This window comes from Pseudozyma hubeiensis, assembly GCF_000403515.1.
Source record: "Pseudozyma hubeiensis SY62 DNA, scaffold: PHS13, whole genome shotgun sequence".
NCBI lineage: Eukaryota > Fungi > Basidiomycota > Ustilaginomycetes > Ustilaginales > Ustilaginaceae > Pseudozyma > Pseudozyma hubeiensis.
Window position 1 is genome coordinate 56,011 of NW_012133795.1, and position 25,897 is coordinate 81,907.

Below are 25,897 nucleotides of genomic sequence, written 5' to 3' on the forward strand. Positions count from 1 at the left end.
GGGTAATCACAGACGACGGGTGTGTGCTTGCGTGACGTGGTTGAGAGTTGGCAATCAAGAGAGTGCAAAAGTTTACAAGACAGCAGCGGGGCTGACATGAACCCGACCTAGACCCTCGAGCAAGACCTTCCCCTGTTCTCCCGATGCGCACTGGAACTGCATCTGCAACGACGGGATGGCGTGGAATCCGGGCGACAAGCAACGGAGGGCAAGCGCCACGGACGTACTCTGACCAACCAAAAGCGGCTCCTGGAGAGCAAGGTTTCCCTGAATCGGAACGAGGCCGTTCAGGGATTCAGCCTGGGAGAGAAGCGAGGATGACTTGTGACGCGCCGAATCGGCGTCGATCAGTCTGGCTCTGCTGACGTCTGTGGCGGCATCGACTGAGTCGCGGTTGAGTGCTTTGCTTGGTGCCATCTTGTCGGTTGGATTTGCCCAGGAAAGGGCGATATCTGTGATGGTATCGGCGGTGTGAGCGATGCCCGAAGGACTGCTTCTATGGAGGATGGTTAGATCGATGAGCACGGTGTCGCCGGTCTGGAAGCGCGCTGCTCTGTCGTCGAACGCCGATGTAGCGACTGAGGTTGGGTGCAACGTCTTGGCACCGGTCGAAACAGAGGGACGAGCAAGTCCGTCGTCGCCCAGAGTGGATTCAAAGTTGAGATGGCCCTCGAGTGGATCTGCGCGGCCGGTGGCGGTGACGCCAGCATGTCGAATGTCGGAGAGCACCACGAGGCCTCCTTCTGACAGCTCTCTGCTTGCGACGGACTGTGACATCCAGGGCTTGACGCTGACACCGGAAAGGTGATCCGACGTGTGCATTTGCGCAGTAGCGTTGCGCGCTGCGGCTCTTGATCTGGCCTTCTGCAAGAAAGTCGTTGGTTCCTGCAAGGTTGATTGGGACTCGATCGCTGGATGCTGTACCGCAGTCGCCGCCGTCGCAGTAGAGAACTGTCTTGCTGAGCTCGAACGTAGCGGTGGAGGGAAGCCCATCCCCAACTGCCCAGGTCTAGGCGTGCGAGCGTCTTCCGCGTGGTCAGTCCTTGGCGGTGCTACAGAGGTATAGCTAGAGCGAATTCGATCATGAGTTGCGGTCCTCAGCGCCGATGCTGAATACTGCGAGTTGCCAGCTACGGGTCCTGCGAGTGGCTGCTGTGACAGCCTGCTTGTGGATGGCTGGCTTCCAATGAGGTTCCTCTTAGCAGCATCGGACAAGATGGGAGTGAGGTCAAGAGCACAGTTCCACTGAGAGTCGAAGTCGGCCATTTGCTCCTTGTCGCCCTGAGGCTGGCCCGATACAGTGATGGTGACATTCCTTGGTCCGGCTAGACGTTGATCGAGAGCGGCCTTGCTACTGCACTGAGCATGGCCAGCCTCAACCGACACGTAGAAGAGCAAGTTGTGCTGACTTGCGCGGGAGAGCTGAATCGGCAATATGGAAGCCATTGGCTGGAGCGGCTTGGCGACAATGTTGTAGGAGTCATGCGGATCTGTCTGACTACTGGCAATCTTTATTTGAATGTCGTTGACAGTGAATGCAGCGTCGGATTCGAACGGATTCTCGAGCTCGACGCTGAGCACAAGTCGAGTGGTGTCGAGCTGCGAGAGAGCTGGATGCGGAGAGGCGCGACGATGGACGTGGGGATCGTGCTTGGTGGCCAGAGTACGCATGCGCACATTGAGACCTGTCTTGAGGGGCAAAAGCTTTCTGGTGCTGCGTTTGTAGATCTGCAAGCCAGGCGACGATTGGCCTGACTCAGCCTGCGCGGAGGACTGTGCGAAATGTGGGATGGATGTGGGTCTAGAGGTTAAGGCAGCGAGATCACCATTGACGTCTGGTTTGGAGATGGGTCTGTTGAGAGCAGGATCCGCAGCCAGGGCATCGTTTCTACGCTCGTGTATAGCGCCAAGAGCCCTTGCGCCCGAGCGAGGTGTCACAACAGCGTTGTTTCCGCCGACGACATCCTTGGGAAGGTGAGCGAGGAACGAGCCGAGACCGTTGGGACCGTCGAGGCCCAAGGCAGATGCCGCATTTGCTCGTGCTTGACTTTGAAGCGGAGACTCGTCGGGATAGACGGGGCCTTCGTGGAGAGGAGACAGGAGAGAATGCGCGAAGCCTGAACGAGCGAAAGGTGGAGTAGAGGAGACGGGGATGAGATGTTGCAGCAAGGCTTGGTCCAGACGAAGCGTCAGCGCGGCAGTGATGGAGAGGGAGGGTAGGAAGGGCGTAGCGATGTAGTTGACCGGAACGCGACAATGCCAGTGGACGCTCCAGTGTTGCCCATCGTGCGTCAGGTGGGCTTTGTGGGAGAAGCTGGAGGACATAGAGCCTTGGGTGTTGGAAGAATCCTTGAGCGTACGATGAGGTTTTGGTGGCTGATTGCCTGCCCAGGCGTTGGAGAAGGCACGGACGGCGGCATGCTGCGGTTGAGCCGGATCTGGATGAGGATTGTGGGAAGGTAAGAGTTGGAGGTGCTCGAAGCGAGATTGTACGGTAGCGAGCGGCTCGTAGGGATTTGTTGACTTTGAGGTATGCGTGGAAGGAGAGGGCTGGTTGGGGACGTAGTCGCTGACAAGGTTGACGTGAAGGCAGGCGAGGAGGGCGGTGAGATACGGCGAGATGCTCTGCTGAGCTAACGACGTAGAGGATGGCAATGCGGGCAAAGGCAAGGGTATCGGATGAGGCGAAGCGTGGGCCGACGTGGACGCGGATGCGATAGGGAGGAGCGGGTCTGATGGCAATGTCAAGATGGCTTGCACATTGAGCACCTCGTCGAAGAAGGCGACCGATCTCGAAGCAGCCGGGGATGACGAAGGGAGCTGGAGCGTGAGGCGTGCCTTGGAGAAGAGATCTGCCAGAGCAGCTGCTGGTGAAGTGGGCATTGCATCCGGCAGCGGCGGTCACCAAGGCGACGACAAGCTTCGAGTGCAAAGGATGGTGGAGGGAGGACAAGAAGACTCGGCCCGAGTTGGTCCAAGCGCTGCTAATTGCGATCTGACAGTGTGTTGTTGTTACATCGCTCTCAAATCCAAATGGAGAAATGATAATGTCTTGCCTTGAACCGGAATGGCCGAGTCATGTGGGCCAGATTCGCAGTTGGACGCAAGAGCTCCCACCGGGCTTTGTTCCGGCCAATTCTGGACGGAAAGCCGCTCCGAAAAAGTGCTACCGTGCTAGCATTCTTGTCACTCATTGACTTGCGGCTCAGTCCTTCCCTTTCTTCCTCAGTCATCCCTCCAAACGTCTGCAAACATGTCGACATCCTCAAACGGTCGCATCGCCACCAACCCTTCCACGTCCATCGACTGGGAGAAGCTCGGCTTCAAGGAGCGCGACGTCAACGGTCTGGTCCGTGTCACCTACAAGAATGGCCAATGGGGCGCACTCGAGGTCTCCAAGGACAGCCATCTGAACGTGCATGCGGCTGCGCCATGTCTCAACTATGGACAGCAAGCTTTCGAAGGCATCAAGGCATTCCGCACGGCGAGCGGCTCGGTGCGCGTGTTCCGACCGCAGGAGAACTGGGCGCGTATGAACCTGAGCGCTCGAATGGCATCCATGCCTGAATTGCCCGAGGAGCTCTTCTTGCAAGCCATCAAGGTGGCTGTTGCGCTCAACCTCGAATACGTTCCACCTTACAAGAAGAATGCGTCGGGCGGTGCTCTCTACATCCGACCTCTCTTGCTGGCGACCGGACCGATGCTCATGTTGGGTAGCCCAGACGAGTTCACTTTCCTGGTGTGGGTGACGCCGGTTGGCTCGCTGTACGGAAGCGGCGCCGACATTCCCGCGGTAGACGGATTTGTGCTCGACACTTTTGACCGCACCGCACCCATGGGTACCGGTCACACTAAGCTTGGCGGCAACTACGCACCCGTCTTTGCACCCACTGCAGCAGCCAAGAAGCAAGGATACCCCATCACGCTTCACCTGGATTCTGCATCGCACACGTACGTGGACGAGTTCTCGACGTCGAATGCACTCGCTGTGCAGAAGGATGGCGAGCAGGTGACGTTGGTCGTTCCTGACAGCACCTCAATTCTGCGTTCGGTCACCAAGATCAGCGTTGTCGACATTGCCGACAAGCTGTGCGGCTGGAAGGTGGATCTGCGCCAGGTAGCATTCGACGAGCTCAAGCAGAACAAGTTCGTCGAGTTCATGGCCGCCGGCACCGCAGCCGGTATCACACCCGTACGATCCATGTCGTACAACTCGCACAAGCCGCAGCTGGTGCACGACAAGCTGTCTCGCGATGGACCCAAATACACCTTCCCGTCGGACAATGAGGTGAAGCGCATCGACTTTGGCGATGGCCAGACGGCGGGCGAATGCGCGCGAAGACTGTTCGACGAGCTGACATCGTACCAGTGCGGTGACCAGCCCGACAAGTTTGGATGGCTGTGGCCTGAGGAGGGGATCGTTGCCGAGGATGCCAACTTGTCTGCTTAGGGGTGCCCAACACGATCGTAGACAGCCCCGCAATGGTAGCCGGAAATACAGACCCGATCTACAATGCAGGATCCTCACTTTGAGCCGATTGTGGGCTTCGGTCAGTGTGTGCGCCAGAATGCAAGATGCATTGGAAAGTTAGTTGAAGAACTGAGGTTGTGTAAAATTAAAAATGTGTTAGACCCTTTCATCTGCAAGTGATACGGTAGTTCGGCGGATGGCAAGGCCCCTGCGTCGATGCCACACACGCACTTCTGACTGCGCCTGGACCACAAAAATCGCAGCCCATTATTTCAAGTCAGCAGCAAACAGCAGGAGCAGCGGAAGCAACAGAGCAAGCTCACTTTGGCATCTTCTGCATCGTCACATCATCCATCTCACCGTTGCTCGGGTCACCCGTAACTCCTCTCAATCTCGCGAGCGTTGGCAAACCCGATTACACTGCACACACTCTGCGTCGTTCGCACAACATCGTGTTACAATCACGCCAGCAGTCCGCCACCATCGGCCAACGTCGAATCAGCAAGATTCATCTGTAAAATCTTAGCGCAGCCGCTTCCTTCTGTCGTATCCTCCGATTCGTTGGTCTGACATCCAGTCGAGACCACACACAACCATTTGCCCATCATGGAGATGATCTCATTCAACGTCGACCACGGCTTCCTCGAGGGTGTCGTCCGTGGCTACCGCACATCGCTCCTCACCGCCAATCACTACCAGTCCTTGACACAATGCGAGACCCTCGACGACTTCAAGATGCAGCTTCAGGCCACCGACTACGGCAACTTTCTCCAAAACGAGCCGAGCCCCATCTCCACTTCCACCATCGCCGAGAAGGCCACGCGTAAGCTCGTGGCAGAGTTTGAATATCTGCGCACCAATGCAACTCAACCTTTGAGCAAGTTCTTGGACTACATGACCTACGCCTACATGATCGACAATGTCATCCTACTCATCACCGGCACACTCCATGAGAGGGACACGCACGAGCTATTGGAACGCTGCCATCCACTTGGTGTCTTTGATACGATGCCCGCCCTGTGCGTCGCATCTACCGTCGAAGAGCTCTACAACTCTGTCCTCGTCGAAACCCCACTAGCTCCTTACTTTAGGGATTGCATCTCTGCCTCCGATCTCGACGACCTCAACATCGAGATCATCAGAAATACCCTGTACAAGGCCTACCTGGAAGACTTTTATCAATTCTGCCAGAGTCTCGGAGGTACCACCAGCCAAACTATGACAGAACTGCTCAGCTTCGAAGCGGATCGCAGAACCATCAACATCACCATCAACTCGTTCGGCACATCCCTCTCCAAAGAGGACCGTGCGCGCCTCTTCCCCAACATCGGCCGACTCTTCCCCGCCGGGAACAATGTCCTCGCCAAAGCCGACGAGCTGGATCAGGTCAAAGCCGTGTGCGACAACGTCCCCGAGTACCGCTCCTTCTTCGACTCGTCCGCGTCCTCCGCAGGTGGCAACCCATCCTCTTCGGGAGGAGGAGAGGCGAACGCAGACATGTTGGAAGACAAGATGTTCAAGCTCGAGGTCCAGCTCAACCGCATCCTCACCATCACGCAGTTCCAGTTCGGCGTGTTTTACGCCTGGTTGAAGTTGAAGGAGCAGGAGATCAGGAGTATCACTTGGATCGCAGAGTGTATCGCTCAGAACGCGAGGGATAGGATCTCGGATTTCATCCCACCGCTTTGAAGCCCTGCCGGGACGTCATGTAGATAGACTTCTTCCATCATGGGACTGCAGTAAGTTGAAGTTCGGAAGCAGCGCGGGTTGTGTTCCGGTCGAGTGCTTTTGAACGAGTGAGCTGTCTTTTGGGCGGCGTGCATGTGTCTTTTGGAACGCGCAAAGTCGTGGTCGTGTCGCCTTTCCCTGCTCACTATCGCAATGATGCTCAAGCCGATCTGAAGCACAAAACTCGAAAACGCACACATGCACAGCGAAAGCTCAATGGCGAGAGAAGCGCATCTCGCATTTGCACCATCCACGATCTCCACATGCATCTACCATTTCCACACGGGCTAGAGCGGGATATCAACCCCATCCAGAATAGCCAACCAATCCTGCGTGTCCAACAGCAGCGGAACGTTGGCCAGAACGTCCCCTCCTCCTGACGACGAATTGCCACTGATCGACGCCGCGCCATTGCCCGGAGTGGGAGAAGGGAAGAAGGTCTTATCCCAATCCCATCCGATCCCTCCTCCTCCTGCTGATGTCGCTGTATTGCTGTTGGTGCTATGCTGTTGGTGATGGAGGTATGAAGGGTGGGGTGAGAAGGAGGGTAAAGGTGGAGTGTTGACGGTGGACGAAGCGTGGGTGGTGGTGTGGTTGCTGCTGGTAAAGGTATCCACTGCATTGGCTAGATCGTGAAGGCTGGGGGATTGGACTCTGTGGGTCTCGGAAGCCAGTTGTTCCCGAGTGTTTGTCGTCAAAAAATCCTTTCTCGCATTTGATCTACCCGGTTTGCTCGTTCTGCCATACCCAGATTCTGTAGCAGCACCACCCACACCTCCGCTGCGGCTGTTTGACGGCGATCCAGCACCAGCATTGACCGCAGGACTAGTCCCCGTGCTGCTCGGAGAACTCTTTCCCGCACTCGCTGCACTCACAAACGTCGTCAAATCCCTCTGACTCTCAATCCTACCCATACTACCACTACCACCACCGTCTCGCCCCATACCACCGTTGACCAGCTGCATGTTCAGAGCGCGATTCTGCTTCTGACCACATTTAAGCAGCACCCGATCGCGCAGCTCGGCTCGACCATTGAGCAACATATCGATGAGCTTCGTATTGACACCTGCCGTCTGATCGCCGCGTTCGGCAAGCTTGCTGAAGAGCGATGCGATCTCGACCAGTTTTCCGGAGAACCAGTCGAGATCGACGGACGAGGATGCGGGAAGTCGTTTCGAGGTGCTGTTGCCGTCGAGGATTTTGGACGAGAGTTTGGAAAAGATCTGCTTGCTTTGCATCCGGGATGGTGCAAAGTCGCTTGGTCTATCGCTTGATGTTGCATCGCCAGCAGACTCGCCTGTCCGAGCGCCGTCTTCGTGCGATGATCCTTGCTTATCCACGTATGCCTGCGTAGACGATGCGCTTGCCGATTCCTGTCCGAGGATGGGAACACTCAGCACGGTGCACGCCAAGAACAGATGTCGACTGATCCAGCTCGAGCTGAACGGCACGTAGGGCGAGCTGGTCATCATCCAAATACTCGGCAACAACTCGATCAACCTCCTCGCCAGATTCAACGCACAGTACCGCGAAGCAACATCGCTGACCCACGGTACGAACATCAGATTGCTCGTCACCAGGCAACGCAACGACAACCACGAGGAGGTCATGATGAGCGCATTGGCAAAGTCGCGATGCATCTGGTTGAGCTGTGCATCGCTCATCGACAGGTGTTGGTTGCGCTCCAGTATCTCAGGCAGTTCGGCGAGGATCTGCGAGGAGGATCGTCCGCCGGTGGAGGCGCGTGGGAGCGATGGATCGTAGACCGAGCATAGGCCGCGATCGATGTCAAGAATAAGCTGGACCGCTTCTTGGTCGCGTGCACGTTGAGACGACCAATCGCCAGGCTTGCGCGACGTCAGGCTGGCGAGTTGTGCTGGAAGTCTTCGGAGCTTGGACACGAAACGAGAGAAGAGCAGCGTAAGATCTTCGATCTCGGACCATTCGCTAGCCGCCGGCGTGGGCAGTGTCTCTGCGTCTTCGTCGATCATGGGCTGTCGGCCCGTGTAGAGACAGGTCCATCTCTCCGTGACCACTGCCTGGATGCCGATCCTCCTTCTCATGTGCAGGATTTCCTCGTCCGTCAGCTCGTCGTCGTCGACCGTAAACAGTTCGGCAGCTTTGGGTGAGGTCTCGTCGAAGAGATTGATGCGGACCGCTCGACGCAGGCATTCGCCGTTGACTTGGTATGCCATCTCGCTCATTCCGATCAAGGAAAAGACTCGGCAGGCGAGCGTATCGAAGCCGAACCTGTCCAAGGAAGTGTCGAGAGTAGAGTCGACATAGTGCATCAACGGCTGCTGCTGTTGGTCAGCTGTCCCAATCCTGTGGAAGCTGATACCGCATCGAGCGAGCGCCAGAGCGCATGTGATCCAGTGGTCGCGTTGCTCGGCCATGCCAAAGGTCAGCTCGAGCTCGTGCTCCCTTGCTTGCGGTATCAAGAAAGAGGTGGATGCAAGACACATGAGCAAGCTTGCTACCATCGATCGTGAGATGCCTGGCGGCTCGGGCTCGACATCATGGTCCCGATCACGCCATGCGGGCGAGCCTCGAGCGCTGGGCTGGCTGAGTCGAAGCCACGCTCGCCAGAACTGCTTCCCTTGGACCGGGATCATGATGTAGACCATCTCGTTCAGAAAGTATTCCAAGATCCTTTCGACGTCGCGCTTGGGCGGGAAGAGATGCGCCACGTCTGCCCATACGACTCGAGGTTCTGTAGTCAAGACAAGATCCGAAGTCGGTTCCATATCGTTGTAGTGAGATGAGGGATGCTTGCCGCTTCCGGAACCTGGAAGAATGGATGCTTCCAACTGGTCGATCGTGCTGCGAAGCAAAGCGATATGATCTTGGATCGCACTCGTCCTTTCCTGTGCCAACGAGGAGGTCGAAGCTACTGGTGTCATCGCTGCTGGCCCCGAGGGTGATGCTTTCTGCGGCGAGGGTGTGTGGAATGGCAGTCTGGAAGTACTACCGGCGATTGCATCCGCTTCGCTGAACCTCGCCTTCTTGTGTGGCCTCGCCGCCCTCGTAGCCGAACTCGTCGGCGAAGTCGCAACATCATGTTCTTCCGCATAGCACTTGTCCTGCGTGCCTCTCAAATGGCAACTTGCGCACGGTTTGACGCGGTCGCACTTGGTCTTACGTTGCTTGCACGGTTGGCAGTTGTACCGATACGCTGCCACCTGCAAGCCTCTCGGCTTGTCTGCCATCGCCACGGGAGTCCAGCCTGAAGCTGCAAGACGTCCGTATGAGTGCCGAAGAGAGAGACAGTGTGCGTGTGTGTGTGTGTGTGTGTGTGTGTGTGACAATGATGACGATGATGGTGATGGTGGTGTGCACGAACACGACAAAATTGGTGCGAGGTCACAATTGCGCCGCGGAATTGGCGCGGCACCACAATTCGGCTCTGTTAGGCTGCTCGTCGGCCGCTCCGACGTCTGACTTCCTCACCCTCGCTCTACTGTGATATCATCATTGCGAACGTCGTGCCCTCACGTTCGTGATAGAACAGATGAAACTTTCAGACGATGACCAGACCAGCGTTTCCTCTCCCTAGAAACCTGCAACTGTTCTTCGCGGTCGGCCATGATCGAATGCTCATGCGTTGGCATTATTGAATGATGAAGATACTATAAATACAAATGGCTTGGTTCGATGCTGAATGCTGGATGCAGTGTTGTGGTCAATGAGACCGTAGAAGGCTAAGAGCTTTGACGCTCAAGCTTGAGGCGCCCGAGCAAGCTTGCCGGACTGGGTTGATCATCGCCGACTACTTGCGCTTCTTAACGAACAACGCATTGAGTGCGGCATTCGACGGCTTGGGAGGGCTTGCAGGCCGACGAGGCAGAGCCGCTAGTCCTCTCGGGCTGCCGTTGCCTGTTCGGTCCCGGTTTGGCACGCCGATTGGCACACTTTCTCGAGGACTGACGCCTGTTGGAGTTACTGGCTTTCTCTGAATGCCCGGCGGCACGCCTTGCGGACTCTGATGATGAGGGACGCGAGGTTTGCCTGCTGGAAGCTCGCTCGCTGTCCCAGCGGATCGAGGCGCTCGCATAGGCGCACTTCCGTTGGTCTTGGGACTTGCGTTCGCTCGATGATTGGCGAGACTGCCGCCACTACCCGGTTTGGGAGGCAACGGCGCTGCGGTCCGCGCTTTGCCGGGGCCGAGATTCTCGTCAGATACGCGAGGCTTCTTCGGCATCATCTTGGGATCGTCCACGACGATAGCCTTGCGCTTCTTGTCTTCGCCTGCAGCTCTGCCAGTCATTTCACCGTTAGGATTCTGCATGGGTCTACGTGCAGATGGGGTCACCGGGCCGACAGGAGGAGACGCGTACGTCGTCGGCGCCGGCGATGTCATCGGAGGTGGCCTGGTAGGAGGTGGTCCGGGAGGGTGCGCAGGCTTCGGCTGAGAGGCATGCCCAGCCCCGGCCACGGCGACGGAGCTCCGCTTTTGCTCGATGCCAGCGTGGGTTTTGGCCAAGGTACGATCGCCTTTCTGCAGCAGCGCAACGGTGACGGACTGGACCGCTCCCTGTTGCTCGGCCGTGGTGACCAACCTGTCCCAGATGGGATCGCCCCGACGGAGATGCTCGGCGTTGCCAATAACGAATAGGTTGCTCTTGGCACGCGTCACAGCGACATTGAGACGTCGTCGGTCACTCAGGAAACCGATGCTGCGCGGCTCCGAGGCGGATCGGACACAGCTGAGGATGATGATGTCCTTCTCCTGGCCCTGGAAGCCATCGACGGTATTGAAGTCGATCCTTTCGACGATGTCGAGACCATAGCGCTGCTGAAAGGTCCGCTTCAGCTCAAACACCTGGGCTTTGTACATGGTCACCACACCGATACGGTAGTCGAAGTTCTCGTTCGGGTTGTCAATGCGCAGGCGCTCGTAGAGCGCAAGCGCCACATTAGCCTCCTCCCTGTTGATGATTGAATGCATCCGGCCGGGCGACTCCTGTGCCTTGATGGAAAGGAATTTGAACGGACGCGTGAGCTCGTATTTGTGCCACGGCTGGCGCGTCAGCTCCGCCATACCAGGTCCGTCCTGCAGCTTCGAGTCGTAAAAGGCCTTGGACGGGAAAACTGAAATCTCTGGATGCATTCGATACTGGATGCTGAGCAGATGCACGGCTTGCGGCGAGCGTTCGAACATCCGGACGAAAAGCGATTGCGAATAGCCAAGTTTGTCTGCTTCTTGCGAGATGACGGTCGGTGGGAGCTGGTTGGGATCTCCGACCATGATGCATTGTTTGCAGCCGTATCGCAGCGGGATGAGTGTGCTGAGCTCGACGGCCTGAGCGGCTTCGTCTATGACGACTGTTTCAAAGTCGAAAGTGACGCCGCTCAGCATCTCGTGGCCAGCTCCTGAGAGCGTGGTACAAATGACGTCGGCATCATTTAGAATCTCCATCCTAGCCCGTCGACGGTCTGCTTCTCGCTGCCGATGCTGACTCTGCTGCTTGTCCTTGGCCTCGTCCAGCCTGGACATGACGCCGAGCCTCTTGGCCGACAAGTTTCGGATCTCGGCCTCCAGCTGCGCGACAAGAGCTTGGCCACCACCAGCTCGCGCTTGCGAGAGCTCTGTCTGCTTCTGCTCTCGTTGCATCTTGAGGTTGTGGATCTCGGCATGCAACGCACTGGGGTCGGCAGTGTTGCCTCCGTTGCGGTTGGTGTCGAAAGCAGTGCCCCCTTCTAGCCGCTGATCGATGAGAAACTCGAGCGAGATGTCCTTGACGCTCACGTTCATGGTCTCGTCTCTGCCGACACGCACGACCTTGGGATGGATAGTTCTGCCATCGGCAAGACGTATCCCAGCCCTCGCTCGCTTGGCAACCTCATCGATGGCAGCATTACTCGGGGCGCAGAGCAAGATCTTCTTGGTCGCCCCGACTTTGCCTTGGTTCTGTCCGGCTTGTACAGATGTCGAAGGACCTTTGCGACTCGACACAAACGCCCCAATCAGGGCGCAGATGGTCTTGGTCTTACCGGTACCTGGAGGACCTTGGATGAGCGAGAAGCCCTCGGTTGCCAAAGATCCCAGGATAGCGCGAGCTTGCGGCTCATTGACTTGGTAGCCTTGCATGGCCTTCTTGACCTCATCGCCAGAGAGCGTCACCTTCGAAGCGACACGCGCGCGGATAATGTCGGCGAACAGATCGAAATACGGCGCTGCCATTAGCGCTGCAAATTCTCGGTGAAGGGTCGTCAGCGAAAAGAGTTTCTTGAGTTCCCATTTGGACCGGTTCACCAGCGCGGTGCTGACTCCTTGACGGTCCTGAGACAGGCAGCACCGCAGCGTCAGTTGATGGCCTTGTGGGTGACGCTTGAAAGCTTCGACTTTGGCCAAGATGATCCTGGGCTGCTTATCAGAGATGGCGGGTACTCTTTCCTTGAGACGCACGATCTCGGTGTCGTTGAAAAACTCGGTAGGCGGAAGCATGTCCGGCGGGATCGTGACGTTGACATCGACGAAGGCGTCCACGGTTGACCTTCCGGCCACCTCGAGCGGGACGGTGGGCGCCTTGGATGTCTCGGCTTCCTCTTTGGCTTGGCGGAACTGCGCCCAGCATTCGAGCAATAGGAGCGGGCCAAACACAGAACCGTAGTCGTTCGCATTGCCAAAGTGAGGCTGGATGCGTCGATACTCAGGATCTTTGCCGGCAAGAGCGGGAGGACGGTTGGCGTCGTGGGAATAGTCCCAGGTCAGGATGCTTCGATGCAAAGCAGAAAAGTCGGGAGGGCTGCGCAGGATGCGCTTGCGCTCAGCATCCGCACGCTCGCGACGAGCACGCTCCATGTGATAATCCTCCTTGACCACGATCTGTCGTCGTTGCGGCTGGGTCACTTTTGGCACGCGTGGCCCATCCACTTTGGCACGAAGCGCAGCCAGCCCTTTGGCCTCACTCTCCTCGTCACTCGACTCGGAGGAAGAAGAGGACGAGGCGGTGGAATCGCTTTCAGCTCCGGCTGCTTTTCGAGCCGCTGCTGCCTTTGCCGCTTCGGTGGTCGGTGCAGGCATCTTGTTGATGAGGGCGCCGGTGACGCTGCTCACGGCAGCAGGTGCTTTGACCGTGACATCGTCTTCGTGATTGCGACCCCAACGCGCGTCACCGGACCGTGCGTGACTATTCTGCTGATGCTGCTTCCATGAGCGGCTTGCGCCACCCAGCTCCTGACGTAGCTGGGCCATCTTGCCTGTGCTTGTGCTTGACTTGGGAACGCTGCCACGGGATGTCGCCGACGAAGCGCTGGCCGAAGAGTAGACGCCTCGCGCAGCAGCCCCTCGATAGGCGTTGATGGGCGCGGAAGGGGCAGAGGCTGGTGCGGCTTTCGGTCGCGTGAAATCATGCGTGATGGGCTTCTTGGATGTCGGGGTCGAGGAATCGTCCTTGTCAACGTCGATGATGTCGCTGGGATCCACTTTGGCGAAGCTGAGTTTCGACTGTTTCAACTTATTCTTGCGTCGCTCCTGACTGCTGGTAAGCTTTGAAAAATTACCGACACCGGCCCACCAATGCGAGTTGTCTGATTCTGGCTTAGATCGAGCGGATCCGGCGGACGTCGAAGAGGACGCCTTGGCAGCCGGAGATGTACCCGGTGGAGCAGATACGTGCGTTGCGGATGTAGACTGGGTCACCTTGGTGTCCGAAGCAGCACTTGCGGTGTCGTCATCTTCATCGCTGATCTCGATGATGCCAGCGTTGGGATCGAGACGTACCTTGAGATCTGCAAGCTCGTCGAGCGAAAGCAGCGTGTGTCGCGAAGCCGCATCCTTGATCTCCATCTGCTCGTTGATGAAGTCAAGCATCTTCTTCTTGGATTTGGCCGGCAGATCGTGCTCGACGCCGAATTGGTCGAGCGCTTTGAGGATGAAGGAGTGAGTCTCGCGGAGGATGTCTTCATCGTTCATGCGCAGCCAACTGGTGGCACACTCGACGGGCAGAGCCAGTGCATGCACCATCATCTCGTCCTCGGCTGATTCCAAGCCATCCATGTCGGCATCGCCGGAGGTCTTGCCCGACCATCGAGCGGGAGCCTCGGTAGCTTGGCGTACGACGTTGCGGAAGACGGCGAGGGCATCGACCATCTCGGAAGCAAAGATGGTCACGTCTCGGAACCAAGCGACCATCTCTTCGCGGGCCAGCAAGGTGGACCATGAGGGAGTGCGCCTGAAGATAGAAGCTACGCTCTCGCACATGAGGCGCCAGATGATGGGCGCTTTGAGAGCTACAGCCTGCAGCGTTGAGCGGTCCTCGATGAGCGTCCATGAGGTGCCAGGTCGCAAGAGGCCATCGGTGCTGCCAGCGAGCACGTTGACAATGTCGGCGAAGCTTCGGACCATCCATTTGGCGAGCTCATTGGCCTCGACGAATCGGCCAGTAACCCTGATGAATTGCTCCAAGTAGTCGGCGAGCGCACGAAGCGACGAAGCGTGGTTGATTTGAAACAAGATGCGGAAGCAGTCTGCACGACTCTCGACGGTGCTGAAAGCTTGACGGAGCAGGTTCTGTGCTGGACGATAGACGTCCGGATCGGGGCAAAGGTTGACAAGCAGGAGGCTGTAGGCATCTCCAGTGCAAAGCTGCTGAACCTCGTCTTCACGAGCGAGCTCGCCGAAATCGGCTAGGCGCTCGCCAAAGTCAGGGCGTCGCATTGCTCGGAAAGCAGTCAGGATGGATGCTGTCGACTGCCTGACTCGCGTGACGTAGGCCTCATAGGCAGCATTGGTCCCAGTGGACGGTGGCTTGAGAGTGTGGGTCTGCAGGGAGGGTGGCATACAGACGGCGATGCGGGCGACAGCGCCAAGAAGGATGCTGACACCATGACGGGAGGTGCCTGTGAGCGTCACATTATAGACCTCCTTCCAAAGCATTGTGCAGATCTCGACGATGGGGTAGTCTTGGCGCGCAAACTCTTGGTAGCAAGCTTCGGCCGACGCAACCGACTTTTTGTCGCGCAGGGCTCGCGCCCGCTCCTTCCACTTGGCGTTGTTGCTGCTGGATATGGTCGAAAGTTTGAAGAGAGCGCGCATGAGCGTCTGGGCGTCTCTGGCGAAGGCCTGGGCGATGAGGTCGCGAGCAGCACTACGCGTGGATTGGTCTGACTTGTTGTCGTCGGCGAGGGCGATGCGGGAGATGGGAGAGGCATAGAGGTCGACGACCTGCCTACTATTGGCCTCGTCCGAGTGGTTCAGGACGAGATCAATGGCCTCGGTGAACGCGACAGCGCGGCACTCGGCAGGGACATGGCCTTGCTGCATGCGTTCGAAGAGGAAGTTGGCGATGCGTTTGATTGCTTCGCTGAAGAGCTTACCGCCGTGCGACTGGAGGGTGTCGAGGTGGGGTCGCATCCAGCCGAAGAAGAGAGCCCTTTCGCGCGGATTGGCGACGGACTGTGGCGATTCAAAGAGCGGTCGGATGAAGAACGGATTGTCGAGGATGCCGGAAAGAATGACGGTAGCATACTCGTCGTCCTTATCGGCAGCAGACACAGAGGCTGTGTCGTCGCCACTCCACATGGCAGGACCTCGCAGCTTGAGAAGCGTGGCATAGGCCTTAAGGACGTCGCCAAAACGGTCGTGCCGGTCATGGACATGGCTGAGGATTGCGGGGGTGAGCGGGGCGGCGAGAGGAGGAGCGGCGTTGAGCAAGATGGAGAGGAGCGACCAGTCTGCCTCGGCTCCATCTTCCGAGAAACGCTTTTGAACGCGGCGCAGAGCCTGAGCAAAGATGCCTAGCGAAGCCATGTCTGGAGCAAGCGGTTTGAGGAAGAGCATAGGCCTAGCAGCGAAGGACCGAATCAGAGCGCTCTCGTCGATGCAGAGGGTGAGCAGACCAGCGGGCAATTCCTGAAGATTGCTGAGCTGATCGCTCTTCCATACGGACTTGACGACATCGTTGAGCTTGGTCGCTGTGGGCGAGGCAACCAGGGTGAGAACAGCGTAAACTTCGGCGCGCGCGAGCTTGGCTAGGGGGACACCATCGGAGGCGGTTCTGGCCTTTTCGACGACGTCAAGAGCGAGCTGCTCTTCGACCGAGTCGAGGTAGGCAAAGAAGGCATCGAGCTTGTCTGTGGGAAAGGAGGAGAGGTAGACGGCGCGAAGATGGTCCTTTGCCCTGAGGAAGCCCTTGTAGCATTCGAGGCAGTTTGAGTAGATGGCAGAGGTGACGCGGGCCTTCCATCGATCAATGTTGTCCTTGTTCCGAAAGCTGAAGACGCGGAGCATGCAGCTTTCAAGCTCGAAATCACATGGTCTGGCTATCGAGCAAAAGATGTGCGATTGCTTCGCCTTGCCCGAATCGAGATGGCTGCAAGCGGCTTGGAGCAAGTCGGAAAAGAGATTGACGTCGGCTTGACTGATGCGCACTCGATCGAGCAGTTGTTGCAGGTTATCGGGAAGCGGCGGCGGCGCTGGGCGAGCCGTTTGGCCGCCAGCTTGTGTGGATACGGAGCTCATCAACAGAGCGAGAGCAGCATGACGGCCAAGATGCTGCTACAAAGCTCAACCGGGAGCGACGATTATATAGATCAGGAGCTGCGTGGCAAAACTGATCACCGCATCGAGGAAACAAAGGAGAATGCGGACCAGAAACAAAGCCTAGTTGGCGTTGAGGACGATGATGCGATTCCCGAGACGAGCCGCTGGCCAGTCGGTGCGGTTACGAGAGTCGCCAGGAGACGGCTCCGCGCGGAAGCGGAAGGGGAATGGGAAACAGGATGGCTAGACCCCTTTGTGCGGAACGAACCAGTATTGACAGAAGGCTTGATCCTAAAGAGAGTCGTGGCGGATATCGATGGCGGTCCTGAATGCCGACAGCGACCGCAATCGTCGCTGCTCCGAGTCGATATGGCTGCGTCGCAGCCTTTGAATGTGATCGTGATGCGCTCGACAGCAGCGTCGGCCCGTTGCCGTTAGGTGGCGACTGTTGTTGGATGAAAGCAGATTGATTCTGCGATTTTGTTTGGCGACCGAAATGAACAATAGCTCGAGTTGCTGTCTACCGCCGCAGCTCAGCCAAAGAAAAGGCAAAAATAAGCTTGCCGTTGAGAAGCGCGAGCGTGTGTGGGTGGGCTTGTGACTCTAGAGAAGGTGCCTTGTGTGACTGTATGAAAGTAGAAAAAGTCGTGATCTGCAAGCCCAGTCTCTGACCAAAGAAATCACCGCACCAACCCTTTGTGTCATTTACGCGTCCGCGTCCGCGCGACCACTCCACATTTCCTTGACGCAACACCGAAGAAAGGGAATCATGTTAAACCATATCCCTGCTTCGCCGATTTCTCGACCTCTTCGATCATGCTCCAGGAATCAACGGCGAAAGGCGATCATCGTCGGCTGATCTCGTTGCTCTCTTCGTCGAGCCCGGTAGTAGGGACCCTAACTCCTCCATACTGGACAGATCTCATCACGAGAATCGGATTCGCACGACCTGTTGGCGGCGATGTAGCAGATCGAGCTGACGTCAGGTCACGATATGAAGCTAGCGAGGCTGGCTCTATCGTTCGAGAAGCAGTCCTTCAAGAGCAAAGAGAAAGGCATGCAGCTCGTGTGTGAAGGCTCAGGATCAATCTGCGAATGACTATGGACTCAATCGAGGGCCGAACGAGCCGTCGACAAAGTAGACAGCTACACGATATCTTAGCGCGATTCTCGGTTGGACCCTGCATTGTCTGGTGACCAGACGATCTTTGGCAGCCGAATTCAACACATGACTCTCACAGCAGACCAGATCAACAGTAACAGGCACGCAAACGACAATACATCGTCTCTCGGAAGGGACAGCGAAAATTGACATCTCCAAGAACTTGGCTTGTGGCGAAAGTATATCGGCGGACGGCAACCTTCCGACATCCTCAGACGCAGGGTCATGAGTGTAGTTGTTTTGACGGCCCCCATCTTCATTGTGGCTTTACGATAGATGTCTTTGCAGCGTCTCGGAAAGCATGCCACTCGGTTACTGTCGGTGGCTCCGACCGTTAAGCAAGCTGATCCATCGATCGAGCTAATTCTGCACTTTGCACTGTGGTCGAAGCGACATTCACCACGACGAGACCATCGCACGGGCAAGTAGCAGCCTTCATCACTGAGACTGTGATTTGGGAAGAATCGCGTCCCTTGATACCTCGCTCTTCCGCCGATTCTGATCAGTTAATGAATTCCCCTCCGCGTGAGTCTTTGCCGGTCGTGTGCCGAGTATAGTAATGATGTTTGATGCCCCTGATAAGCGCATGCTCGATACGCTCACGCGCCGACGGCGCAACACGTGAAAGAAGCGGATCGACGCCGGGAGTCCACTGTTTAGGGATTCCGCAGTTTGCGAGGTTGAGGCGAGAATCGCCAATTTGTGTCTCGCTTGGGAGTTGCGCAAAAAATAGAGGCCAGGCTCGAACGGTCGAGGAATTCAAAAACGACGTAGCCATCGTACAGCAACGGGGGCGACTCTACTCAATCAAGCTTCATTTTTCCGATCTGCTTTGCTTCACCATCATCGCAGTCCAGCCAGTGCAATGCTGGACGACGCCTTCGACGGCTATTTGACTCGCAGCAAACAGGAGCAAGGCGAGCTGGCCCACGCAAAGCCCTTGTGCAAATAGCCGCCCTTATCGTTCAAGCCACGCGTGACCGCACCAAGTGGAGCGTAAATAGCCGTTGGAGCGTAGACTTTTTTGAGAGAGAAAAACACAGGAGCAAAGAGAAGCATGACGATCTGCACGCTCGGAAATTCGTTTTCCGACCACGATCCGCCAAACAAGCCGCCGAGTCAGTCGAACGGGCGAGATAAACGAAAGAAAATTTACGAAAAAATCGGGTTTGACGGGTGCCTGGCGTTGATCTGCGCGGCATGCGACTCTCGACTTCGGGTGCCGATGACGGCTTAACCCTTTCCGAGCTCAAAGCGGCAGTGTGAGAGAGCGACGACATATCTCGTTGTACGCTCGACTTTCGCCACGACGTGTAGCACTATCGGTAGCTACAGGTAGTAGCGAACTCGTTTGCGACTGTCGCTCTTCTGTAGCTCTGCGGTGCGGCGTCCTCGCCAAATTAAGTTTTGCGCAACGCCGACGCCGCGCTTCACTGTGGGATAGCTACAGTATCACACTCACGCTCTAGCTTATACGCTTGCATGTCAAGGTGGGCGGCCAGAGCTCGAGCATGGGTTCGGAAGGGTGAGCTAAGTCATGGAAGGTTCAGAGGAGTGGTTCTTGTTTTCTGCCGGGACGACCGATCCTGTGGTGCAAACCACGGCACTGCGTGGATTCGGCAAAGCCGATGACGCCTCTGCACCACAGTGTACCGCAGTGTTACTGGTGTCTCGCTCTGCCCTGCGCTCTCGGCTACTTGACAGCGGCCCCTTTGCATACTTATTGCCTCATCAGCATTGTCCGTCATCCTTTCATCACCCCTGCATCCCACCCTTCTCTTTCTCTCTCTCTCTTTATGGATCCACCATCATCCTTTCGGTTCCCGTCTCTCACAGCATTCGCAGCGCAATCAGTATTCCTTCAGCCTCGCATCGAGCACCGCATCCAGCATCGCACAGCAGTCACTACCACCACCAGCCTGATACACACATCACAAGCTCTATCGATCAGCACGCTTTGCACTCTTGTCATTCGCTCATACAGCAGACATAGCTTGCAAGCATGTCTCGTTCCCTCGCATCCAGCAGTCGCAGCTCCTCCGCTTCCTCCTTGGCAGCGCTCGAGACGCCCGACTACCGAACACACAGCAGCTCGTACCTCTCTTCCTCAGCCACCTCGGTTCTCGACGAACCACTGGACTCTGCTGCGGACCTAGCACCCAAAGTTTCGACCGCGCTGTCAGGCTGTCTAACATCCGCGCTCGATGACATGATCCGCACAGAAGGAGGCGGTAGTTGGCCACCAAAACCAACATACCGCGACTCGTGGCCGGTGTGTCTTCATGCATACGACGATATCGCAAAGCAGGCACCACCACGCTTTGTCTCGCCACAGCTTCGTCCCAACTATACGAACGCCGAGCTCAGACAAAGGATCGACGACAATCGCCTCTGGCTTGAACGATCCTTGGCTTCGATCGACGTGCAACAAGTTAAGGCCACTCTACCAGCACTCGGGGTCAATGCAAGACTCGGCTTCTTGGCATGTACAGCCTACCTCATCCACCTTTACCGATGGGGAACCCTTCCCGTGGTCGCTATGGCGCAAGACGAAAAGTCCGTAGCTTTCCCAGAATCCATCCAGGCCCCGTTCCGATGGCTCAACGACTTTTACGGGATCGAGTCTAGCGGTGGATGCCTGTTCTCCATGACGCTGGTCAACGTGATTCCACATGGCAGTGATCTCGAACTGGCGTACTCCAACATGCGACACATGCCTCAGCAGTCGGTAATCAATGCAGAGCGATATAACGCCTTTGTGTTTTACGAAATGGAGCGCATTTCGCTGGAGCTCTACCGTTGCATCGCTCAATGCCAGACGTTGTTGTTGCAAGGTCAAGAGCAGCAGGCAGCCGACACGCTCAAGCAGGGCCACATCGCTTTGAAGGCCGCATTCCGTCACTTTTTCGATACGCTCAAGGAAGAAAAGATCCAGAAGGATGTATGGATGTCGCATGCTCAGGGATTCCACGGCTGGGGTGTGGATGATTTTGACGGTGTGTCGGGCGATCACTCGCTTCTGATCAGGACATTGGATGCGTTCCTCGACGTGCCTCTGCGCACACAGCCCGGCTGTCCCTTTGCGACTGCACAGGTACCTGTCAAGTCGTGGGATGCCGTCTGCCCCGTCAGTGGTGCGAGCGCGGTAAGCAACGCATCAGCGGCTCCTGGAGTGCTCAGCCGACTGTACAACTGGATGTGGCCGGCGACATCGCCACAACCGACCAAGCTAGCCACTGTACCGTGCGTAGGACAGAAGGAGATGAAGGAGATCCGGTTCAGCGAGGTGCCTTACTCGAACGATTACCTGCCTCGTGGTCAGGTCAACTGGATCCGAGCTGTGCGCGAAGCTCGACTGCGCGCGCTTGCCTCTACGTCGGCTGACTCGCCGGTGACGCAAGAGATGAAGGAGATGCTCAAGACTTTCAAGCTGTGGAGGATGGGACACACGCGCAAGGCGGTATACTATGAGGATCTGCACCTGCCCGAACGCAAGCCGATGACGGCGTCGGGAGGTGTTGGAGGTGGTGTAGCTGGAGAAGATGAAGGACTGGCACAGATGATGGAGAAGCTCGAGGCGAGGTTGAGGGCGCGCATCGCCGCAACCAAATGAAGTCTAATAGGCTCAAAGTGCTCCTGTACTTGCATGTTTACACTTGACTTCAAGCTCAATCTGCTTATTACTCTTATTTTCGCTCATCGTGGCACACTTGGCCCAGATTGAGCGGCCGTGCACGTTTTGCCTCAATGTCGTCGACCACGCAGACGGTACCGAAGTTCGCCACGTTGATACTACAGGATATGCAACCACGGTCGTGTTTCGGTGGAGAGTAGAAGCTCGCGTACCTTAATGACAAGTGTGGTCGGTCAGGACGGTCAACACAGTGCGGTAGGTAGGGATGAGAGGTGGACGAAGTTCAACGCGCACGTGTATAGACGCCTTGAAATTTCCGCGGCGAGATGCTTCGGTACTACCGTCTGGTGGCAAAGTCTGCCGCCGGGTCGACCGGTGTTTTTACACTCCGATCGTGCCGAAACAGTCTTGCTCTCCATCTGTCGACCCTGGGCCCCTTCCACCACCGCATCCCTATACCACCACTGCATTTCTGTATTAACTATCCGCATCCCTGCGATACCTCTGCACCCCTCTACTTCTGCAAACTGCCTGTACTTTTGCAAGCTGGACCGCACGGGTGAAAGCATCCCGTTGGAACACGTTGTCATCACCGCCCAACCTGACACTTTTACGAGTACCAAAGTTGACCGAACCGACTTTTCACCGAGCTCTTCATCTTGAAACGTTGCTTCTTTCGCCGGCCACCTCCAGGAAGCTGGCCCCTCCAACTCAAGATAATGATGAAAAGCAAAGTCGTGTAGGGGGGATTTTTTAATCGTGAGGTTAAGGAACGTGTACTTGGTGTGCCGATGCGGTTGGCCACACGTGCCAAACTCGACAGCTCGAATTTGTCCAGTGCACACACGCACACGGCAACGCCAAAAAAACTCAACTTCGCTTAGAGGGTTCGATGAATCCTCGCTTAGCGTGATTCCTCTCCGCCCAGAGATGCCGAGCGGTCCAGAGGGTAGTACCGTCGGCTGGCCAAACCTTGAACCGAAGCAGGTCGTCGGGCGAGTGATTTCTGCTCCTGACTATTGCACAAGGTGGACGGCTAAGCCCACTTGCGAAGCAGACATGCAGTAGCGGTCATACGCAGAGGGGTCCCAAGAATCGCTGAACCTCTTTCATATAAGACCCCTGTAGGCTTCGCCCAAATCGACCCTGTTACTTCCACCATCGCACTACACTCACCAAGCCGTCTTCACCCTGCAGCATGGAGGTACCAACCTTGGCGGCCACTGGCCGTTCGACCACCGCCAACTCGGACGACTTGATCAAGAGCAAGACCGACCCGTCGACCCCTAACGCTGATGACAGCCAGGTCGTCGCTGCCGCCACGAACGATGTGGTCGTTAAACCTCGCAGCAACAACTCGAAGCTGCTCATCCTGGCAGCTGGTTGCGCCTTGCTGTCCGACGGCTACCAGAACTCGTTGATGACCATGACCAACGTCGTCTTTAAGACTCGCTACGGCAGCAAAGTCTACACCTCGGACATCTCGACCCGCATCTCCAACTCTTCGCTCGTCGGCGCCATCATCGGTCAGATTGCCGTTGGTCTTATCTGCGATCGAGTCGGACGCAAGTCAGCCGTCACTCTCACCACCGCTCTCCTCGTTATTGGCGCTATTTTCGCCACTGCTGCTTATCCTGTCGACGGCAAGCCCGAAAACATGTTCTGGTGGCTCACGATCGCTCGTGGCTGCGTTGGTGTCGGTGTCGGAGGAGAGTACCCTGCCTCTTCCACTTCCGCCACCGAGGCTGCGAATGAGAGGCTCGGAAAGAAACACCGTTCGCAGGTCTTCATCCTCGTGACCAACTTTGTCCTCGGTCTCGGCACTCTTCTTTCGCTTGGCTTCTTCATGATCGTCCTCAAGATCACTGGCTATCACGATACCAAGGACGCCGCCGGTTTCAGGGATCTCGGCATCATCTGGCGTGTCGTCTTTGGTTTCGGTGCGCTCTTCCCGCTCATCATCTTCTACTTCCGCATGCTCGTTCTCAACTCGTCCCTCTACCGTAAAACTGCCATGCGCAAACAGGTCCCCTACAAACTGGCACTCAGGAAGTACTGGAAGAGGCTTTTGGGCACGGCTGGCGTATGGTTCATCTACGATTTTGTAGTGTTCCCCCTTGGCGTGTTCTCTGGTACCATCATCAGCACCGTCATCAAGCACCCTACCCTGCTCAAGGTAGCCGAGTGGCAGTTCCTCCTCTCATTCCTTGGGCTTCCTGGTACTCTTATCGGCGTTCTGTTGCTGCCCAAGCTCGGCAGCCGAGTCAGCTTCATGATCGGGTTGTCGGGCTTCTTGGTCCTTGGTCTCATCATCGGATGCGCTTACGACAAGGTCACCTCGTCCGCTGCTTCTCTTGTCGTCCTCTTTGGACTGCTCGCTGCTTCCGGCAATTTTTCAGCAGGCAACAACATTGGTTTAACCTCCGCAGAGGTGTATCCGTCGGCCCTTCGAGGAACGTTCTATGGAATCTCCGCTGCGGTAGGAAAGACAGGTGCCGCAGTCGGCACCCAGGCATTCATCCCGATCCAACAGAACCTTGGCAAACGATGGGTGTTCATCATCTCTGCCATCTTGGGTGTCATTGGTATCGTACTCGTCTACTTTTGCATTCCCGAACCGACCAAGTTTGATCTGGCCGAAGAGGATCGTGCCTGGCTTCAGTATCTGGTCGACAACGGCTGGCAGGGCGAGATTGGCGATGGCACCGAAGGTATCACCGATCCCAAGACTGCCTTGGGCAGGGTCAAGGACAGCGACGCCAGCGATGCCAGCGACCTGTCCAGGAGCGACGAGGAGAGTGCGCTCAGTGAAAAGGCTTCGAACTAGACGCCCAAACGAATCTTGACAATGGACGATACGTCAATCTGTCCAAAAGGGAATTCCTGTAAAAAGCGCCTTGCACTGTCATTGTTATCGTGCATATCCGTAGAACTTTATTTGCTCTGCATCAATGGGATTTTGCATTTCACGGGTATTGTTGGCTGCACCTTCATGCATCGGCATTGTGTGGTTTCCGGTGGTGTTGAGGATATTGGCATTTTGAAGGATTGACAGTGTGCGTGCGTCGGCTTCATCAGCAAACATCCAGCTTGTTGTGCGGAACGAGTTTCCCCATTGGCCTCGTAGAGAGCCCCTTTCGTCTCCGGATACACGAATACATTCCCCTGGCAGGATCCTAGGTGTGAGGGAAACTGTTCACGTTCGGCGATGTTGAGCAAAGTGGGCTTCTTGATGACGATGCTGATGGTAGTGCCAGAGAAAAGTCCGAGGGGGAACACGATGAAATCGTAGATGAACCAGAGTCCGGCGGTTCCATAAGAGGAATCCGTGTCGCTCAATGAGCGGTCTCTGCTATTGACATCGAAGCACAATCGCCTGCAGCATTGTTTTCGGTGATGGTCTGAAAGGATTGCAAGGCGAACCAGGAGGTCTGTGCTGTTGACCACCTCTCGAAACTGCCCCCGAAAGTGACTCTACCCTCACCGTTGCTCATTCGTTTCCCCCTCCGAGAGGCCTTCGAGGGTATACACACACTGTCGTGCATCACAATTTCACAATTTGGGCGACGGTGCAGAGCACAATCTCCTGGTTCTGAACTCGACACGATGTGGTTCGCAGACGATCTTCTATTTCGAAACCAAAGACCTAGGATCTACCGAGATTGCGGTCTATGCTTTGCAGTCCAGCACCTTGTTGCTCCAAGTACACTTTCCAGGAGCGCTCAGGATCGCCAAGTTATCGTAACCAGCGTCGTCCTTAGCCTCGAACGTATTAGCACCGATCAAGTAGAAGCAATCGTACCTGTTTCCCCACCAAAAGATCAGCAAATTTGTTCTTCTTTCATGCAGGGAAGGGGGAAAGGACTTACTCGACATCTGAATCCTGCAAGAACGAAAACTCAGTGCAATACCGGCTGGCGATATACTTGTAGTGATCGGCAGAAGTGTCGCGGATTACACGGTCAGAGTCGGATCGATAGCAGACGACGGCTGATGCGTGGGGGGGTTTGGAGTAGGCCCAAAAGTCGGAGACCATCTCTTGGGTGCATGTGGTTCGGTTGTCCCGACGCGAAGGGGCGTGGTGGGAGGTGACACGAGTCTGCAAGGCATGGAAAGGAGGAGGGGAGAGTTTCGACAAGGTAAGAGGTTTGTGGAAGAGGTTCAAAGCGGCGAAAAGGTGAGGCAGACTTACAGCGAAGGTGTTGCTGGCGAGCAGGATGGCGGGGAGGAGGGTGAGGATGGAGAACTTCATGTTGCGAAGATGTCTCGAAAGTGATTTGACTGTGTTGGGCTGGCGTTGGTGGTGAGGAGAAGGAAGGCGAGGGGAAGGCGGACACTTTATAGGCTTACGAGGGCCGACATGTTGTGAGGCGATCAATGGTCAGCCCTTCTCATCGTCGGATTGCCTCACCTGCC

General features: G+C 56.5%; 9 protein-coding genes across 9 annotated transcripts; 5 read left to right on the forward strand and 4 right to left on the reverse strand.

Moving 5' to 3' along the window:
- Positions 1-72: 72 nt before the first annotated feature.
- On the reverse strand, positions 73-2,883 carry PHSY_000962 (hypothetical protein; the record flags this gene model as incomplete). Its single annotated transcript, XM_012331594.1, has 1 exon — positions 73-2,883. One exon carries the CDS (start codon positions 2,881-2,883, stop codon positions 73-75), a length of 2,811 nt encoding a protein of 936 aa, XP_012186984.1.
- A 370-nt stretch (positions 2,884-3,253) lies between these two features.
- On the forward strand, positions 3,254-4,450 carry PHSY_000963 (branched-chain-amino-acid aminotransferase; the record flags this gene model as incomplete). Its single annotated transcript, XM_012331595.1, has 1 exon — positions 3,254-4,450. The coding sequence occupies one exon, from the start codon at positions 3,254-3,256 to the stop codon at positions 4,448-4,450; it is 1,197 nt and encodes a 398-aa protein (XP_012186985.1).
- Positions 4,451-5,077: 627 nt separating this feature from the next.
- Positions 5,078-6,160, forward strand: PHSY_000964 (hypothetical protein; the record flags this gene model as incomplete). Its single annotated transcript, XM_012331596.1, has 1 exon — positions 5,078-6,160. One exon carries the CDS (start codon positions 5,078-5,080, stop codon positions 6,158-6,160), a length of 1,083 nt encoding a protein of 360 aa, XP_012186986.1.
- A 326-nt stretch (positions 6,161-6,486) lies between these two features.
- Positions 6,487-9,408, reverse strand: PHSY_000965 (C6 transcription factor; the record flags this gene model as incomplete). The annotated part of the gene is made up of 1 exon (XM_012331597.1): positions 6,487-9,408. The coding sequence occupies one exon, from the start codon at positions 9,406-9,408 to the stop codon at positions 6,487-6,489; it is 2,922 nt and encodes a 973-aa protein (XP_012186987.1).
- A 560-nt stretch (positions 9,409-9,968) lies between these two features.
- Positions 9,969-16,433, reverse strand: PHSY_000966 (hypothetical protein; the record flags this gene model as incomplete). The annotated part of the gene is made up of 1 exon (XM_012331598.1): positions 9,969-16,433. The coding sequence occupies one exon, from the start codon at positions 16,431-16,433 to the stop codon at positions 9,969-9,971; it is 6,465 nt and encodes a 2,154-aa protein (XP_012186988.1).
- A 78-nt stretch (positions 16,434-16,511) lies between these two features.
- On the forward strand, positions 16,512-17,123 carry PHSY_000967 (hypothetical protein; the record flags this gene model as incomplete). The annotated part of the gene is made up of 1 exon (XM_012331599.1): positions 16,512-17,123. The coding sequence occupies one exon, from the start codon at positions 16,512-16,514 to the stop codon at positions 17,121-17,123; it is 612 nt and encodes a 203-aa protein (XP_012186989.1).
- A 2,726-nt stretch (positions 17,124-19,849) lies between these two features.
- Positions 19,850-21,460, forward strand: PHSY_000968 (hypothetical protein; the record flags this gene model as incomplete). Its single annotated transcript, XM_012331600.1, has 1 exon — positions 19,850-21,460. The coding sequence occupies one exon, from the start codon at positions 19,850-19,852 to the stop codon at positions 21,458-21,460; it is 1,611 nt and encodes a 536-aa protein (XP_012186990.1).
- A 1,219-nt stretch (positions 21,461-22,679) lies between these two features.
- Positions 22,680-24,308, forward strand: PHSY_000969 (potential glycerophosphoinositol permease; the record flags this gene model as incomplete). The annotated part of the gene is made up of 1 exon (XM_012331601.1): positions 22,680-24,308. One exon carries the CDS (start codon positions 22,680-22,682, stop codon positions 24,306-24,308), a length of 1,629 nt encoding a protein of 542 aa, XP_012186991.1.
- A 107-nt stretch (positions 24,309-24,415) lies between these two features.
- Positions 24,416-25,733, reverse strand: PHSY_000970 (potential glycerophosphoinositol permease; the record flags this gene model as incomplete). Its single annotated transcript, XM_012331602.1, has 3 exons — positions 24,416-24,857; positions 25,351-25,580; positions 25,674-25,733. The coding sequence occupies 3 exons, from the start codon at positions 25,731-25,733 to the stop codon at positions 24,416-24,418; spliced, it is 732 nt and encodes a 243-aa protein (XP_012186992.1).
- Positions 25,734-25,897: the final 164 nt, after the last annotated feature.